A 15,933-nucleotide genomic window follows, 5' to 3' on the forward strand; every position below is an offset into this window, starting at 1 on the left:
TTATTCATTTGGTTTTGAGACTGAACAGGAATATGCTGCATTTATTAAAAGAGAGCAAGGATCTATAGTTTCAGTTGCACAATTGAATGACTTCTCTAAAGCACCAACGTTCTATGGTAAGCTCTCCATTACCACTATCATAGGTGTTGTCATTATGTGTCTTGAGACTTCGTATGTAGCTCACTCTGGACAAATGCAAAGGTATTTTTGCAATAAGAAGGCCCTCAAGGCTCTTTAACTACTTTATGTCTAAAGTTTTGATTGGAGTTAACCCCTGAAAAGTTTCACACGTAAATATTCTTCTTCTAGCTTGGTAGCCATAAAAGTATCTGAGTAAATGTTGTGTCAATCATGCCCACAGCAATTTATCATTGCACTGTTTACCTATTTTCAGGACATTTGTTGCACCAGCTATTACGATTGACGGATCCTTCTCGGTCAATGTTTATAGAGCCTATGAGCGGTTGGTGAGTATCTCTTGAGTAGAACCGAATTACTGAGTATGTGATTTAAACAATATATTCTTTGTTAGTTAGTCTCCTATTTTTATTAGCTTTGAATTATGAGACTTGTATAAGATCTGATAAGTTGGAATCATATGTCATTTATTAATTTGTTGTTTAGGTTTGATGCTGAAGGACATGAATTACTAGGATTGCACTTCATCAATCTAATTGAGTCATGGTATGCGACTACCTGCTTTCATTTATTACTGGAATTATAGTGTTTTTGAATGGGGGAAAAAGTGTGCAGATTGTATCTATCTGTAATACAGTTTCTGTAACTTATCTCATTATCTTATATGAAACAAATTTTGTAATAGGATAATGAAATTAGGTTCTTTCACCTGATGCATCTTTAATTCATATTTAAATCTTCTGTCATAATTAACTTATCTATTCTTATTATTTATGTAAATTTGTTTTTTTACTGGTCCATGTGAAAGAACATCTGCAGATATTTGTTTCAGACATTGTTTGTACTATTTCTCTGCTTCACTCAATTGATGGTTTTAACTTTAACAGTATTTCTCATAGTCACAAACATGAGAGAAAATGATGATGAGCATCAGCTTTGTAGCCATTTCTACAAGCATCGTTAAATACAAAACTAAAATCCATTTTAAATAGGTTTTTTTTTTCATATATGCTCCTCAAAGCTTCCGATTTTGTGTGAATGTTGCTTAAATTTGCATTTTGCACAAATGCCATTCCAATAATGATTTTTTGCACTAACATCCTTGATGTTAGCTATTGTTAGCAGCAACGTCAGCGGAATCGGTATCGGGCACCGTACTAGTTGCTCGGCGGGACAAGTCAGTACGGGCTGCGCCGTGCCAGGCCCGTACCGACACAGTAGAAGAGATGGGAGAATGAAAGAGGAAAAGAGAGAGAGAGCGGGGGAGGGAGAGAGGGAGAGGAAGGAAGAGAGAGGCCCCCGCCTCCGCCGGCCGGCCCTGACCGGCCTCTCTTCCTCTCTCTCTCTCTCCCTCCCTTCCTTGCTCTTTCTCTCTTTCTCTTTTTTCTTCTCCTTCTCTCCCTCCGGCGAGGATGACTTGGTTTCAATGCCGGAACTATTCCTGTCCGCCGCCAGTACAGCCCGGGACGCCTTGAATCGGGCGGTTCGGAATGGTTCTGCAGACCTTGGTTAGCAACCATCAATCTAACCTAAGGTCACATTTCATTGTACCATGATTTAAACATAATTTATTTGCAAAAATGATATAAATTCCCTTAGATTTGAAGGGAGGCAAACCATCTTCTCTCGAGACCATTCCATGGTCGAGGGCATACATGTCATTTCATAAAAAATAACTAGTTTTGACACCGTTCAACCGATAATTAAAAGCAAGGGCATTGGCATAGAAAAATGATATTTCGAAGGGCACTCATGCAAAATGCAAAATTACAGGGAATACATGCAACATCTGAAGTTTTGAGGGCTATATATTGGAAAAACCACTTTTAAATATGCTTATGTTCTGACATTGGCTGGTACTAATGCATCACTACTTTTGCACGTAAATCATTGTTAGAAATGGGTGTTGGGTTGTTGGGCTGCACCTTAGATGATGAGAAAACAGTACTGTTATAGAAAATCAGTCTGATTTGATGAAATTCTTTTGTCATCCTTATAAACAAGCATTGGAAGTGTTACCAGCAGTAAATGCTACAATAACTCAATATATACAATTTCAATATGCTATTGCCTTCCATATATAAGTTGCCCGCTTCAACAAGAATGTTGCATTTATGTAGATTATAGTGGTGCTGAAAGGATTTGATTTCTGTGGTATTTGGCTTCTTCCTGACCAGATGAAAAGCTTCACTTGATGTTTGCATGGAATGACAATGCCTTATTATCACCTAAATTAGGAAATCAGGCCTTTCTTTGTAGTTAATATTTTTTTCTCTAGAGATTTTCCACTCCCTGACGAGTACCTGAGGCACAATCAAACACATCCATCGCTTGTACACTCTAATAGTTTATGATCTACATCTACTGTCGGTGATTCATTACAGTTTATATGTTTGAATTTGTGTAATCAGAAGTCTATTTTAAATTTATGTTTGAAAATCTCTTAAGCTGTCAACTAAGTTCATTTGAAGCAAACAAGACAAAAGATGTATACAACCAGTTATAGTATTGGTGAGCACTATTCTGATTCTGAGTTATTGTACTCTGAAGAAGTCCTGTATATTGAAATGTCTTCTACTGCTGCCCAATTTTGCTGCCAATACTGCTACGTATTTATACTTTTCCAAGTGTTTCACTGACCTGATATTTTGAAAAATAAGAAAAACAAAGATAACTAATGCTTCATATGCATATTATTGGTTCACAGTTCCATATAGTTTCTTTAACTTCACCCCAATGGCCTTCTTTTAGCAGATTTATCTTAGGAAACAATTATTTTATCACAAGTTTCTGCTCTTCGGACTTAACTATAAACTTCGTCTCAAGGCTTCTGTTTAAGGAAGCAAGATGAGGTGTATGGGGATGGTGAAGTCAACAAACTTCTATGTTACATGTACTTTCTGAAACAAAAGCTTTTAGCTTGTAGGTTATGCTGCACTTTGTTTCTCTAGTTGTCTGTTTTCACCACTTCTAATTTTTCCAGAGCATGTTAGTTGTTATAATAATGCCAAAACTTCTTTGGAATGTTTCTGAAAACTCGTTCTTGCACTGGCTTCCTGAGCATTTTTTAATTTTTTGAGAGATCTGCTTCCCCATGTTTGCATCTGAATCTTTTCCTGCAGTGCTTTTGATTTTTGAGCAACTAAGCTATGGATCTACTACCAACTCGTTGAAAGTTTATACTCAGCCACTATATCCATGTTGGCTATTTTTTCTAAGTGATGAATAATATTTATGCTTTCTCAAGTCCATTCGCCTCTTTATTTTATATAGAACATAATTTTTCCTTCAAATCTTTTTTGATATAGATCCCAGGTAGTCATCCTAACCTCCTACCACAATTCATTATCACAAGAAGCACACAGGAAATCTTCCCTGAGTTAGTATTATACTATTATCCATGTGTTGAAAACAACTTGGTCCTTTCAAGGTTTACTGCATGTGTTATTACTTCCAGTATTATTAGTTAATTTCTTTTCAAAACTGATTCATAATTTTTTATCAAAGACTTTCTGCGGATGAATGCTACTGTTATTTATTTCATTACTGGATGATAAAAGATAATGAATAAATACATTATGTTCTTCAGTGTTGGGCAGGTTGGTCTAGCCAGCTTGGATTCTCTATTAACTGCACTTATTAAGGAGAACTTAGAGTATGCATTGAAGGGTTTCAAGAATTCGGTGAGTTTCACGATGATATATTTGTGAACTGCAATATTTAGTGAACCATAGTCAGGAGTGAGCATGTACCTATGCATATATACTGATTTGATTGGATTGTAATAGATTAATAAAAAATTGATAAGGTACCAGTGATAATGTTGAAATTTTCTTCATGACATTATCTTATCATGATCTATTCCTTGAGGCAACTCAAATTAGACTTGGTTTGCAGCAAATGCATATGTAATCATTTAGCAGGTTGTGCATGAGGGAATATTTCTTGACAAAATTAAGTATCTTTACAAAGAAGATTATTTCTCTTGTGAATTTTTTCAGATTGCTTTAGGTAAGTTCACTGGTTAATGAAATAAGTGGATTTTGCTTCAGTTAGATTCCAGATGCTTGGAAGAACTACGTAAGCTTGATGATTCTTTGGGCCCTCCTACATCCCTACCTTTGCTGGGTTGGTCATCATATATGCAGATGGTATGAATGTTTAAATATTTTATGTGACTGTTGTTAGTTTCATTTGAATCTTGTAGAATTTTCAAAAAGTGATGTTTAGGTAGTTTTTTTGCTCCTCGCACAATTTTTGAAAACCAAAAGTTGTCATGCATATGAATTTCCTGTATCTTGCTTGTGGATAACCTGTTCTATCTAATTCAATAGGTTTGTAGGATGACTTCAAAAACAAAAGTTGGATACCAATAGCAGAGATGGTTTACTTGCCATTGGCTTGCAACCACCTTTATTTTTTGGTTCCAATTATTTTCTCAATTTAACTAGCAAAGGAAGCTCAGGGTTCAAATTATCTTTAGTACGAATCATGGTCTGTCGTACCCCCCATCATGCCCGATATGAGGCGTATTGTACTGTACCCGAAGGAAACTGTACCAAACTCAAATTTGAGTTGCTACAAGTCTCGTACCAAGCAATACAACCCAGTATAGTGGCGTACTGATCTATACTGAGGTGTATCGAGTGTACCGAGGTGCGTACCGGACTGTACCAAAGTGTACTGACCTATATCAAAGCGTACTAAGATAAAAATTGAGAAAAATGATTAGAGAGCTATTTCGGTATACAATGCGTGTGGTACCCTACCGATTGTATGTACCGAACCGGCAAGGTACCGATATTGTAATAACCCCAAAAAAAAAATTTTATATAAAGAAGGATAGAATAGTCCTTAAAAATTGATATAAGGGGTAAAATTGGAAGGAATCAAAAGATAATGGCATAATTGTAGATACATTGAAGTGGCAAGGGCAAAATGGGGATTTAGCTTTTATGATGTGATTTAAATGGTGGGTTTGGGTACTGTGTCGGTGGAATAAAACAGAGAAGGAGAGGGAGGTCTCAGGCGGTGCAAGAAAAGAAAAAAAGAGAGAGAAGAAGAGAGGGAAAAGAGAGAAGAAGAGAAGGAGAAGAAGAAGAAAGGAAGAAGAAAGAAAAGAGTAGTCTCTTATCCTTGGTGCAAAGGCTTCAATCTTTCAGAGAAAAGAGGTGAGTAAATGGTTTTATCTAATGTTTTAAAAGTCTGAAGATGAAAAAAGGGATAGATAGGGGTTTTAAAAGGGATCCAAAGTTAGAAAGTTGGACTTCAACAAGGTAAATACCCGTCCCTACATAGTCTTCTAATTAAATTAGGCTATACAAAAGGTGGATTTGGCCTAGAGAGGTTAGATAGAAGTGTTAGAAGTGGTTAAAGGAGAGAAAATCGGATTTCGACAAGTTTTTCCGAGGCTGCAGAAAAACTGTGTCGAAGTTCCAACTTCGGTGAATTATTTCGGGGGTCAATCGGCCTCCGATGGTGATGCATGTTAGCATTTTGGAAACCCCTATGAGTGTAAAATGTTAAGTAAAAATTTCATAAAATTTGGAGTTTGGAAAGTGGATCAAAATCGGGATGAAGTAACCTGCTGTCAGTCCAGCTTACTGTTCATCCGGATGAAGAAAGATGAAAAAAATGGTGTTGGGTCGACTCAAAGTAAGCCGGAGTCGACTCAGGGCTGAGTGGGGTCGACCCAAGTCTGGTAAATTGATTTTATTTCCTCTATTTCAAAGACTTGTAGAGTCCTGTTTAGTGGTATATTGAGTTACATTGCACTCCCATGATTCCTCACTCCCAACCTCTATCTACATTAAACTATGGAGCGGCACAGCTAGCAGGCAATCTCTAATCCTGCTCCTCTCTATACAACACCTGCCCTGCAATCAAAAACACCAAACTGGAGAGTGAGTATATGAATACTTAGTGAGTGGAGTAGAGAGTACTATGCACATGAGACCAGATATAATCATGGCTCGAGGTGAAATCTCAAGAGCATATGAGCAGTCATCAATAACAGGGTGCACACAACTCAACATAAGAAATATGGAGTAAATCATCACAGTATCACCACAATCATAATCAACTCATCGGGAGCATATATAGAATAATCAAATAAACATGAATGATACATCATGAATATGCTCAATAAATTATAACACTGAAATGTGTAAATCAGGATGTGAATATGCGAAGTCATCACTAGACAGCCGTCGGGAGGTGGGTCTTACGCCCCAGGCGAACCACAATAACTTTCTACTGTCACATGCATATGCAGGATAAGACACCATACTGATAATGTAAATGCTGGCCAGTATCCAGAACAGAAATTCATAGAAACATCTCATATCTGCATACTAAACGGCACCTCGCGGGGTCTTACTTTGCCCAGCGGCAAGCCATATATAAGTCGCAGGACTGGCCGATCCTACGCTTAGGGCCGTGTCCCTCCTAGGAAGGGACTGGGTTCCGCCCACCCAGAAGGCTACTATGTGCACATAGGCCGATGTCTAACCCCATCGACTATAGGTGTCCTGTAGATACTGCCAAGCCATGCATAATGCCACAATGCACCCTCCCAATACTCTACTAAAAAGGAGCATAACCAAGACTACCACTCACTCGACCACGACCCAATCATAACTAACATCAGGGTTGGGAGTGAGGAATCATTGGAGTGCAATGTAACTCAATATACCACTGAAAAGGGCTCTACAAGTCTTTGAAATAGAGAAAATGAAATCAATTTACAAAAGAAGTCATTTCACAATTTGGAACCAATTTGACTACTCTTTTACCCCTCGTAATTCCTCTCAATGTTTCCTCAGATGCGTGTACAAAATAATTAAGCATGGAGAAACAAGATTATAGAGGAATCTACTACAATATCAATCAATATGCACAAGTGGAATCAATTTACAATAGGTGACATTCATGAAAATGAATTAAGAATGCTCATGGTGCAAAGTACATGACTCCCACTCATCTGCCAATCCGGTACGGTCCTGATACACCTTCAAAATCTACAGTAGGCAGTAGAGGACTTCTTCCTCTTGTTCCCTAGCTTCTTGCCCGACTGTGACATGCATTAATAGCACATTTATTCTTTATCAAGGCCCAATAACCTACGTATCAACTGTAAGCATAAAAGTTTCAGTTGACTCAACTCCCCCCCTTAATTAACATCTTTTCTTTTTCCCTTATTTTTATTAATTAATCCTCAATTTACATGAATCATGATGCAAGAGTATCCCACACACACCTTGGACTAATGCTATAGGGTCAAGGTGTGCGAAAGGATCGAATCCCTTCTAATCCAAAATTTTACTAAACATTGGGTCGACCCCAACTTTGAGAGTCGACCCTCGCTTGGGTCGATCGCAGCTTACCCTGAGTCGACCCCAAGCACAGAGCCGAAAATCCCCATTCTCTGGAATTTTCTGAGAGAGTCGACCCTACCAGACTTGGGTCGACCCCACTCAGCTCCGAGTCGACTCCGGCTTACTTTGAATCGACCCAACACCATTTTTTTCATCTTTCTTCATCCGGATGAACAGTAATCTGGACTGACAGCAAGTTACTTCATCCCAGTTTTGATCCACTTTCCAAACTCCAATTTTTATGAAATTTTTACCTAACATTCTACACTCATAGGGGTTTCCACAATGGTAACATGTATCACCATCGGAGGCCGATTGACCCCCGAAATAATTCACCGAAGTTGGAATTTCGACACAGTTTTTCCGCAGCCTCGGAAAAACTTGTCGAAATCCGATTTCCTCTCCTTTAACCACTTCTAATACTTCTATCTAACCTCTATAGACCAAATCCACACTTTGTATAGCCTAATTTAATTAGAAGACTATGTAGGGACGGGTATTTACCTTGTTGAAGTCCAACTTCCTAACTTTGGATCCCTTTTAAAACCCCTATCTATCCTTTTTTTCATCTTCAGACTTCTAAAATATTAGATAAAACCATTTACTCACCTCTTTTCTCTTAAAGATTGAAGCCTTTGCACCAAGAAAAAGAGACTACTCTTTTCTTTCTTCTTCCTTTCTTCTTCTCCTTCTCTTCTTCTCTCTTTTCCTTCTCTTCTCTCTTTTCCTTCTCTTATTCTCTCTTTTTTTCTTTTCTTCCACCGCCTGAGACCTCCCTCTCCTTCTCTGTTTCATTCCACTGACATAGCACCCAAACCCACCATTTAAATCACATCATAAAAGCTAAATTCCCATTTTGCCCTTGCCACTTCATTGCATCTACAATTATGCCATTATCTTTTGATTCTTTCCAATTTTACCTCTTATATCAATTTTTAAGGACTATTCTATCCTTCTTTATATAAATTTTTTTTTTTGGGTTATTACATCTTCCCGCCCTTATATAAAATTCGTCCTCGAATTTAAAAGAGTAAATTACCTGATTACTCAAAGAGGTGAGGGTATTTGCTCTTCATACTTTGTTCCGACTCCCAAGTGCATTCTTCAATATTGTGTCGGCGCCATTGGACCTTCACCATACATATTTTCTTATTTCTCAGCTTTCTGATCTGAGTATCAAGGATAACTACAGGAAGCTCTTCATAAGAAAGGTCTTCCTTTACTGTAACTTTCTGCACTGGTAGGACATGGGATGGATCCGACACATATTTCCGGAGTATAGATATATATAATACTGGATGCACAAGGTTGAGGTTTGGAGGCAGTGCTAATCTGTAAGATACAGTGCCAACCTTGTCTAATATCTCAAAGGGGCCAATGTATCTGGGACTAAGCTTGACTCTTTTTCCAAACCTCATTACCCTTTTCATAGGAGAGTTCTTTAGGAAAACAAGATCCCCCGTGCCAAACTGCACATCTCTCCTTCTGAGATCTGAGTAGCTCTTCTGCCTACTGAACACTGTTCTCAACCTTTCCTGTATCATTGGCACTTTTTCTGATGTGCATCTACCACAATATTAGCTTTTTCCGGATGTGAGTAGAGCAGCAATGCTACCAGAAGCTTTTCTGATCACTGCATCTACCATAACATTAGCTTTTTTCCGGAGGTGAGTAGTGTATAGACAAGGCATAATTTTTTATCAATTCCAATCATCTTCTTTGTCTCATATTGAGTTCCTTCTGGGTAAAAAGGTATTTTAGACTTTTATGATCCGTATACACCTTACAAGATTCATCAATCCGGGACGGAAGGTATTTGTTCTTTATTGTTACCTTCCTCGATAACCAATACATTACCTCAAACTTCCATCTTTCTTTTTTTTTACAAACAATACTAGAGCTCCCCAAGGTGACACACTAAGTCAAATGAAGCTTTTATTAAGCAGATCTTGCAAGTGCTCCTTTAATTATTTCATTTCAGCTGGAGCCATTTTATAGGGGGTTTTAGAGATCGGTGTGGTATTGGAAATCAAATCAATTGCAAATTCAATCTCTCTATCTGGTGGCAAACCAGGAAGATCTTCCGAAAAAACATCAGGGTATTCATTCACTACTGGAATATCTTCCAATTTGGTCTCCTTTCAAGTATCCATTACACAGGCTAAATAAGTCTTATACTCCTTTCCTAATGCTTTCCTAGCTTTCAGGGCAGAAATTAAATGTAATGATGAATTACATTACACGGATGCATCGCTTTGAAAGAAGAACTCTGGTTCTTCAGGTATCTAGAATATCATTTTTTTACTGTAGCAGTCAATACGAGTGTGGTACTGAGACATCCAGCCTATTCCCAAAATGATGTCAAAGTCTTGCATGTCAAGTTATATAAGATTTGTCGCTAACTCTCCTACCCCTATTTGAATTATGCAATTCTTGCACTAATGTCAACAATTACTATTTTCTATAGGGGTGTAAGAACATACAATGGTTCTTCTAGTTTCTCAAGTATGTAGTGTAATTATCTAGAAAAAGTAACTGAAATAAAGGAGTGCATAGAGCCATAATCGAACAAAATAGAGGCATCAACCGAGTTGACTGGTAATGTACCTGTCACCACCCGGTCATTGGTACTGGCATCTTGGTGGATTAGTGCAAAACTCGAGCATTGCTTCTTGGCCACTGGTCACCAAGTACAGGAGGTCTGGGCTCATTCCTCCTCTTGTACGGGCAATCACGCGCCAGGTGTCCAGTCCGCCCACAACTATAAGATGCCCCCGCTCTCCTCATATAGGACCCACTATGGGATCTGCTAGAGTAAGTGCGGGCCCTGGGCTTCTTTTGAATTGGAATGCCCCTGAAATCCCATGGCCTGCCACTCTGACTTCTAGCTAATCTAAATCTCATCAGGTCAGCCCTTTCTCTATTAGATCTTTTCAATTCAGCCTCCACTTTCAAAGCTCTGTCCAAAATATCCATATAGCTGGAAATTAACTGTGAAGATGTTCGAGACCTGATCTCATATCTAAGCCCTTGTTCGAACCGGTTGGCTCTACTCGTATCGTCCTCCATGAACTGGGGGCAGAATCGACCCAGCTCATCGAAAGTCAATTAATAAATTTGGAGAATATTGATTAGAGTTGTGCATGGAAAGTATAGTGGATCGAGTCAATTTAAATTGGTCAAAAATATTGACTGTGATGGGAAACTAGATTTTTCAATAATGAAGATTTTTGTTAATAAGAGAAGGTGAATACTGTTGATTCTCAGATTAATCATGATATAATTATGTTATCTCTCTGATGGTTTTTGCTATTTCTGCTATTCTAAGAAAATAATTTATGTAAACTCATCATAAATTCTTGGCTGCTAGGTGGCCGTAAGCAACATGGAGGATGAAAGAGAAATAAGGGTACCTTCTTCGGACCCTGACAGCCAATCAATTTCACAAACCACTCCACACTTCGTAGCAACCAAGGCAGACCTGGCAGGAGTGTACCAGTTAATGGCACAACTGCTTCAGCAACAGCAACAGATGTAGTTGGCTGCCCAACCTGTACAGCCGATGGATTCCTATTACGAGAGGTTCCGTAGGCTAAATCCACCGACGTTTGATGGTGGATCCGATCCCATGATAGCTGAGATCTGGATCCGGGAAATGGAGAAGATGTATCAGTTACTCAAATTTCCCGTGGAGGTAAAAGTCAGAGTAGCTATCCTTATGCTAAGGGGGAATGCTGAGTTTTGGTGGACTGCTATGGAGACAGCATATGAGGTCAACGGAATGGCCTGGGGAGATTTTAAGAGGGTATTTTATGCTAAGTACTTTTCGGACTCTGTCAGGCAAATAAAGCAGAATGAGTTTTTATCGCTGACTCAGTTCGAGCATATGACTGTCTTGGATTACGCCAATAGGTTCGATGAGCTGGGTCGATTCTGCCCCCAGTTCATGGAGGACGATACGAGTAGAGCCAACCGGTTCGAACAAGGGCTTAGATATGAGATCAGGTCTCGAACATCTTCACAGTTAATTTCCAGCTATATGGATATTTTGGACAGAGCTTTGAAAGTGGAGGCTGAATTGAAAAGATCTAATAGAGAAAGGGCTGACCTGATGAGATTTAGATTAGCTAGAAGTCAGAGTGGCAGGCCATGGGATTTCAGGGGCATGCCAATTCAAAAGAAGCCCAGGGCCCGCACTTACTCTAGCAGATCCCATAGTGGGCCCTATATGAGGAGAGCAGGGGCATGTTATAGTCGTGGGCGGACTGGACACCTGGCGCGTGATTGCCCGTACAAGAGGAGGAATGAGCCCAGACCTCCTGTACTTGGTGACCAGTGGCCAAGAAGCAATGCTCGAGTTTTGCACTGACCCACCAAGATGCCAGTACCAATGATCGGGTGGTGACAGGTACATTACCAGTCAACTCGGTTGATGCCTCTATTTTGTTCGATTATGGCTCTATGCACTCCTTTATTTCAGTTACTTTTTCTAGATAATTACACTACATACTTGAGAAACTAGAAGAACCATTGTATGTTCTTACACCCCTATAGAAAATAGTAATTGTTGACATTAGTGCAAGAATTGCATAATTCAAATAGGGGTAGGAGAGTTAGCGACAAATCTTATATAACTTGACATGCAAGACTTTGACATCATTTTGGGAATAGGCTGGATGTCTCAGTACCACACTCGTATTGACTGCTACAGTAAAAAAGTGATATTCTAGATACCTGAAGAACCAGGGTTCTTCTTTCAAAGCGATGCATCCGTGTAATGTAATTCATCATTACATTTAATTTCTGCCCTGAAAGCTAGGAAGGCATTAGGAAAGGAGTATAAGACTTATTTAGCCTGTGTAATGATACTTGAAAAGAGACCAAATTGGAAGATATTCCAGTAGTGAATGAATACCCTGATGTTTTTCTAGAAGATCTTCCTGGTTTGCCACCGGATAGAGAGATTGAATTTGCAATTGATTTGATTTCCAATACCACACCGATCTCTAAAACCCCCTATAAAATGGCTCCAGTTGAAATGAAATAATTAAAGGAGCAGTTGCAAGATCTGCTTGATAAAAGCTTCATTTGACTTAGTGTGTCACCTTGGGAGTCGGAGCAAAGTATGAAGAGCAAATACCCTCACCTCTTTGAGTAATCAGGTAATTTACTCTTTTAAATTCGAGGACGAATTTTATATAAGGGGGGAGGATGTAATAACCCCAAAAAAAAATTTTATATAAAGAAGGATAGAATAGTCCTTAAAAATTGATATAAGGGATAAAATTGGAAGGAATCAAAAGATAATGGCATAATTGTAGATGCATTGAAGTGGCAAGGGCAAAATGGGGATTTAGCTTTTATGATGTGATTTAAATGGTGGGTTTGGGTACTGTGTCGGTGGAATGAAACAGAGAAGGAGAGGAAGGTCTCAGGCGGTGCAAGAAAAGAAAAAAAGAGAGAGAAGAAGAGAGGGAAAAGAGAGAAGAAGAGAAGGAGAAGAAGAAGAAAGAAAAGAGTAGTCTCTTATCCTTGGTGCAAAGGCTTCAATCTTTCAGAGAAAAGAGGTGAGTAAATGGTTTTATCTAATGTTTTAGAAGTCTGAAGATGAAAAAAGGGATAGATAGGGGTTTTAAAAGGGATCCAAAGTTAGGAAGTTGGACTTCAACAAGGTAAATACCCGTTCCTACATAGTCTTCTAATTAAATTAGGTTATACAAAGGGTGAATTTGGTCTAGAGAGGTTAGATAGAAGTGTTAGAAGTGGTTAAAGGAGAGGAAATCAGATTTCGACAAGTTTTTCCGAGGCTGCGGAAAAACTGTGTCGAAGTTTCAACTTCGGTGAATTATTTCGGAGGTCAATCAGCCTCCGATGGTGATGCATGTTACCATTTTGGAAACCCCTATGACTGTAGAATGTTAGGTAAAAATTTTATAAAATTTGGAGTTTGGAAAGTGGATCAAAACCGGGATCAAGTAACCTGCTGTCAGTCCGGGTTACCATTCATCTGGATGAAAAAAGATGAAAAAATGGTGCTGGGTCGACTCAAAGTAAGCCGGAGTTGACTCAGGGCTGAGTGGGGTCAACCCAAGTTTAGTAGGGTCGACTCTCTCAGAAAATTCTAGAGAATGGGGATTTTCGGCTCTGTGCTTGTGGTCGACTCAGGGTAAGCTGGGGTCGACCCAAGCGGAGGTCGACTCTCAAAGTTGGGGTCGACCCAAGGTTTAGTAAAATTTTGGATTAGAAGGGATTCGATCCTTTCGCACACCTTGATCCTATAGCATTGGTCCAAGTTGTGTGTGGGATACTCTTGCATCATGATTTATATAAATTGAAGATTAATTAATAAGAATAAGGAAAAAAGAAAAGATGTTAATTAAGGGGGGGAGTTGAGTCAACTGAAACTTTTATGCTTACAGTTGATACGTAGGTTCTTGGGCCTTGATACAAGAATAAATATGTTATTAATGCATGTCACAGTCGGGCAAGAAGCTAGGGAACAAGAGGAAGAAGTCCCCTACTGCCTACTGTAGATTTTGAAGGTGTATCAGGACCGTGCCGGATTGGCAGGTGAGTGGGAGTCATGTACTTTGCACCATGAGCATTCTTAATTCATTTTCATGAATGTCGCCAATTGTAAATTGATTCCACTTGTGGATATTGATTGATATTGTAGTAGATTCTTTTATAATCTTGTTTCTCCATGCTTGATTGCACACGCATTTGAGGAAACATTGAGAGGAATTACGAGGGATAGAAGAGTAGTCAAATTGGTTCCGAATAGTGAAATGACTTCTTTTGTAAATAGATTTCATTTCCTCTATTTCAAAGACTTGTAGAGCCATTTTCAGTGGTATATTGAGTTACATTGCACTTCCATGATTCCTCACTCCCAACCCTGATGTTAGTTATGATTGGGTCGTGGTCGAGTGAGTGGTAGTCTTGATTATGCTCCTTTTTAGTAGAGTATTGGGAGGGTGCATTATGGCATTATGCATGGCTTGGCAGTATCTACAGGACACCTATAGTCGATGGGGTTAGACATCGGCCTATGTGCACATAGTAGCCTTCTGGGTGGGCGGAACCCAGTCCCTTCCTAGGAGGGACACGGCCCTAAGCGTAGGATCGGCCAGTCCTGCGACTTATATATGGCTTGCCGCTGAGCAAAGTAAGACCCCGCGAGGTGCCGTTTAGTATGCAGATATGAGATGTTTCTATGAATTTCTGTTCTGGATACTGGCCAGCATTTACATTATCAGTATGGTGTCTTATCCTGCATATGCATGTGACAGTAGAAAGTTATTGTGGTTCGCCTGGGGCGTAAGACCCACCTCCCGACGGCTGTCTAGTGATGACTTCGCATATTAACACCTGATTTACACATTTAAGTGTTATAATTTATTGAGCATATTCATGATGATGTGTATTTGATTATTCTATATATGCTCCCGATGAGTTGATTATGATTGTGGTGATACTGTGATGATTTACTCCATATTTCTTATGTTGAGTTGTGTGCACCCTGTTATTGATGACTGCTCATATGCTCTTGAGATTTCACCTCGAGCCATGATTATATCTGGTCTCATGTGCATAGTACTCTCTACTCCACTCACTGAGTATTCATATACTCACTCTCCAGTTTGGTGTTTTTGATTGCAGGACAGGTATTGTATATAGAGGAGCAGGGTTAGAGATTGCCTGCTAGCTGTGTCGCTCCATAGTATAATGTAGATAGAGGTTTATACCTTTTGGTGTATTATAAATCTTCTGTTGTATATAGTGTATAGTTACAGTCATAGATCCTGTTGTGGATATGGGTTGACCATGGATGGATTAGGAAGCAGGTATATATATATGTGTGTGCAGATCAGTTTTGTGCCTGTGATAATGTATTGCTATATATTATCGAGGTTTATTATGTGACAGATTATGTGATTGCTGCTCTTACAGGTAGTGTTGTCTGTATTGAGATAATCCTGATAGGTCAATATAGGAAAGGTGATCATTTTGTGCATGCCTCATGCCAAAATTTTCAGAATTTATTGATGATTGATAGGTAGTAGGGTTCTACGTGGTGGCTAGCGGCCTTATGCCTATCCGCAACCTAAGACCGTCGCGGCGGCCCGCCGGATCGGGGCGGGGGTCGTGACAGATATGGAATCCGGTACCAAGATTGTAGACCTTGGTACTAATGGTATTAATTATTTGTTCTTGTGAAACTCATTGTTTTAATTTATCAGGAATACAAGCGCTATTTATTATTATCTAATATAATTTAAAATTTCTTCAACAGGGCAAGGTTTTCATCGCATCATGGGAACCATTGGTCGAGTGCTTGGCAACTATTGGACAACTTCAACTACTACGCCGTCTTATTTCCTTTCAATTGAAGTGTACCTGTAAGGTAATGATGTCA

At 39.2% G+C, this 15,933-nt stretch overlaps 1 protein-coding gene across 25 annotated transcripts in view; it reads left to right on the forward strand.

The window, feature by feature from the left end:
• The window catches only part of LOC103712390 (uncharacterized), a 54,192-nt gene that overhangs the window by 33,324 nt on the left and 4,935 nt on the right, over positions 1-15,933 (forward strand). For 13 of the 25 annotated variants that reach the window (XR_015976942.2, XR_015976941.2, XR_005514761.3 and 10 more), the window contains 6 exons: positions 29-116; positions 395-467; positions 625-684; positions 3,728-3,821; positions 4,191-4,289; positions 15,811-15,921. Coding sequence is in view for 20 of the 25 variants with exons in the window: in XM_008798903.6 (XP_008797125.5) it covers positions 29-116; positions 395-467; positions 625-684; positions 3,728-3,821; positions 4,191-4,289; positions 15,811-15,921 (525 nt within the window). In the remaining 5 variants the exon portion in view is untranslated. The other 12 variants (XM_088719462.2, XM_088719459.2, XM_088719451.2 and 9 more) reach the window with 10 other exon arrangements.

The sequence above is a fragment of the Phoenix dactylifera genome, chromosome 4, assembly GCF_051530095.1.
Source record: "Phoenix dactylifera cultivar Ajwa chromosome 4, Ajwa_hap1_PhDact_Kaust_v1.1, whole genome shotgun sequence".
Lineage (NCBI taxonomy): Eukaryota > Viridiplantae > Streptophyta > Magnoliopsida > Arecales > Arecaceae > Phoenix > Phoenix dactylifera.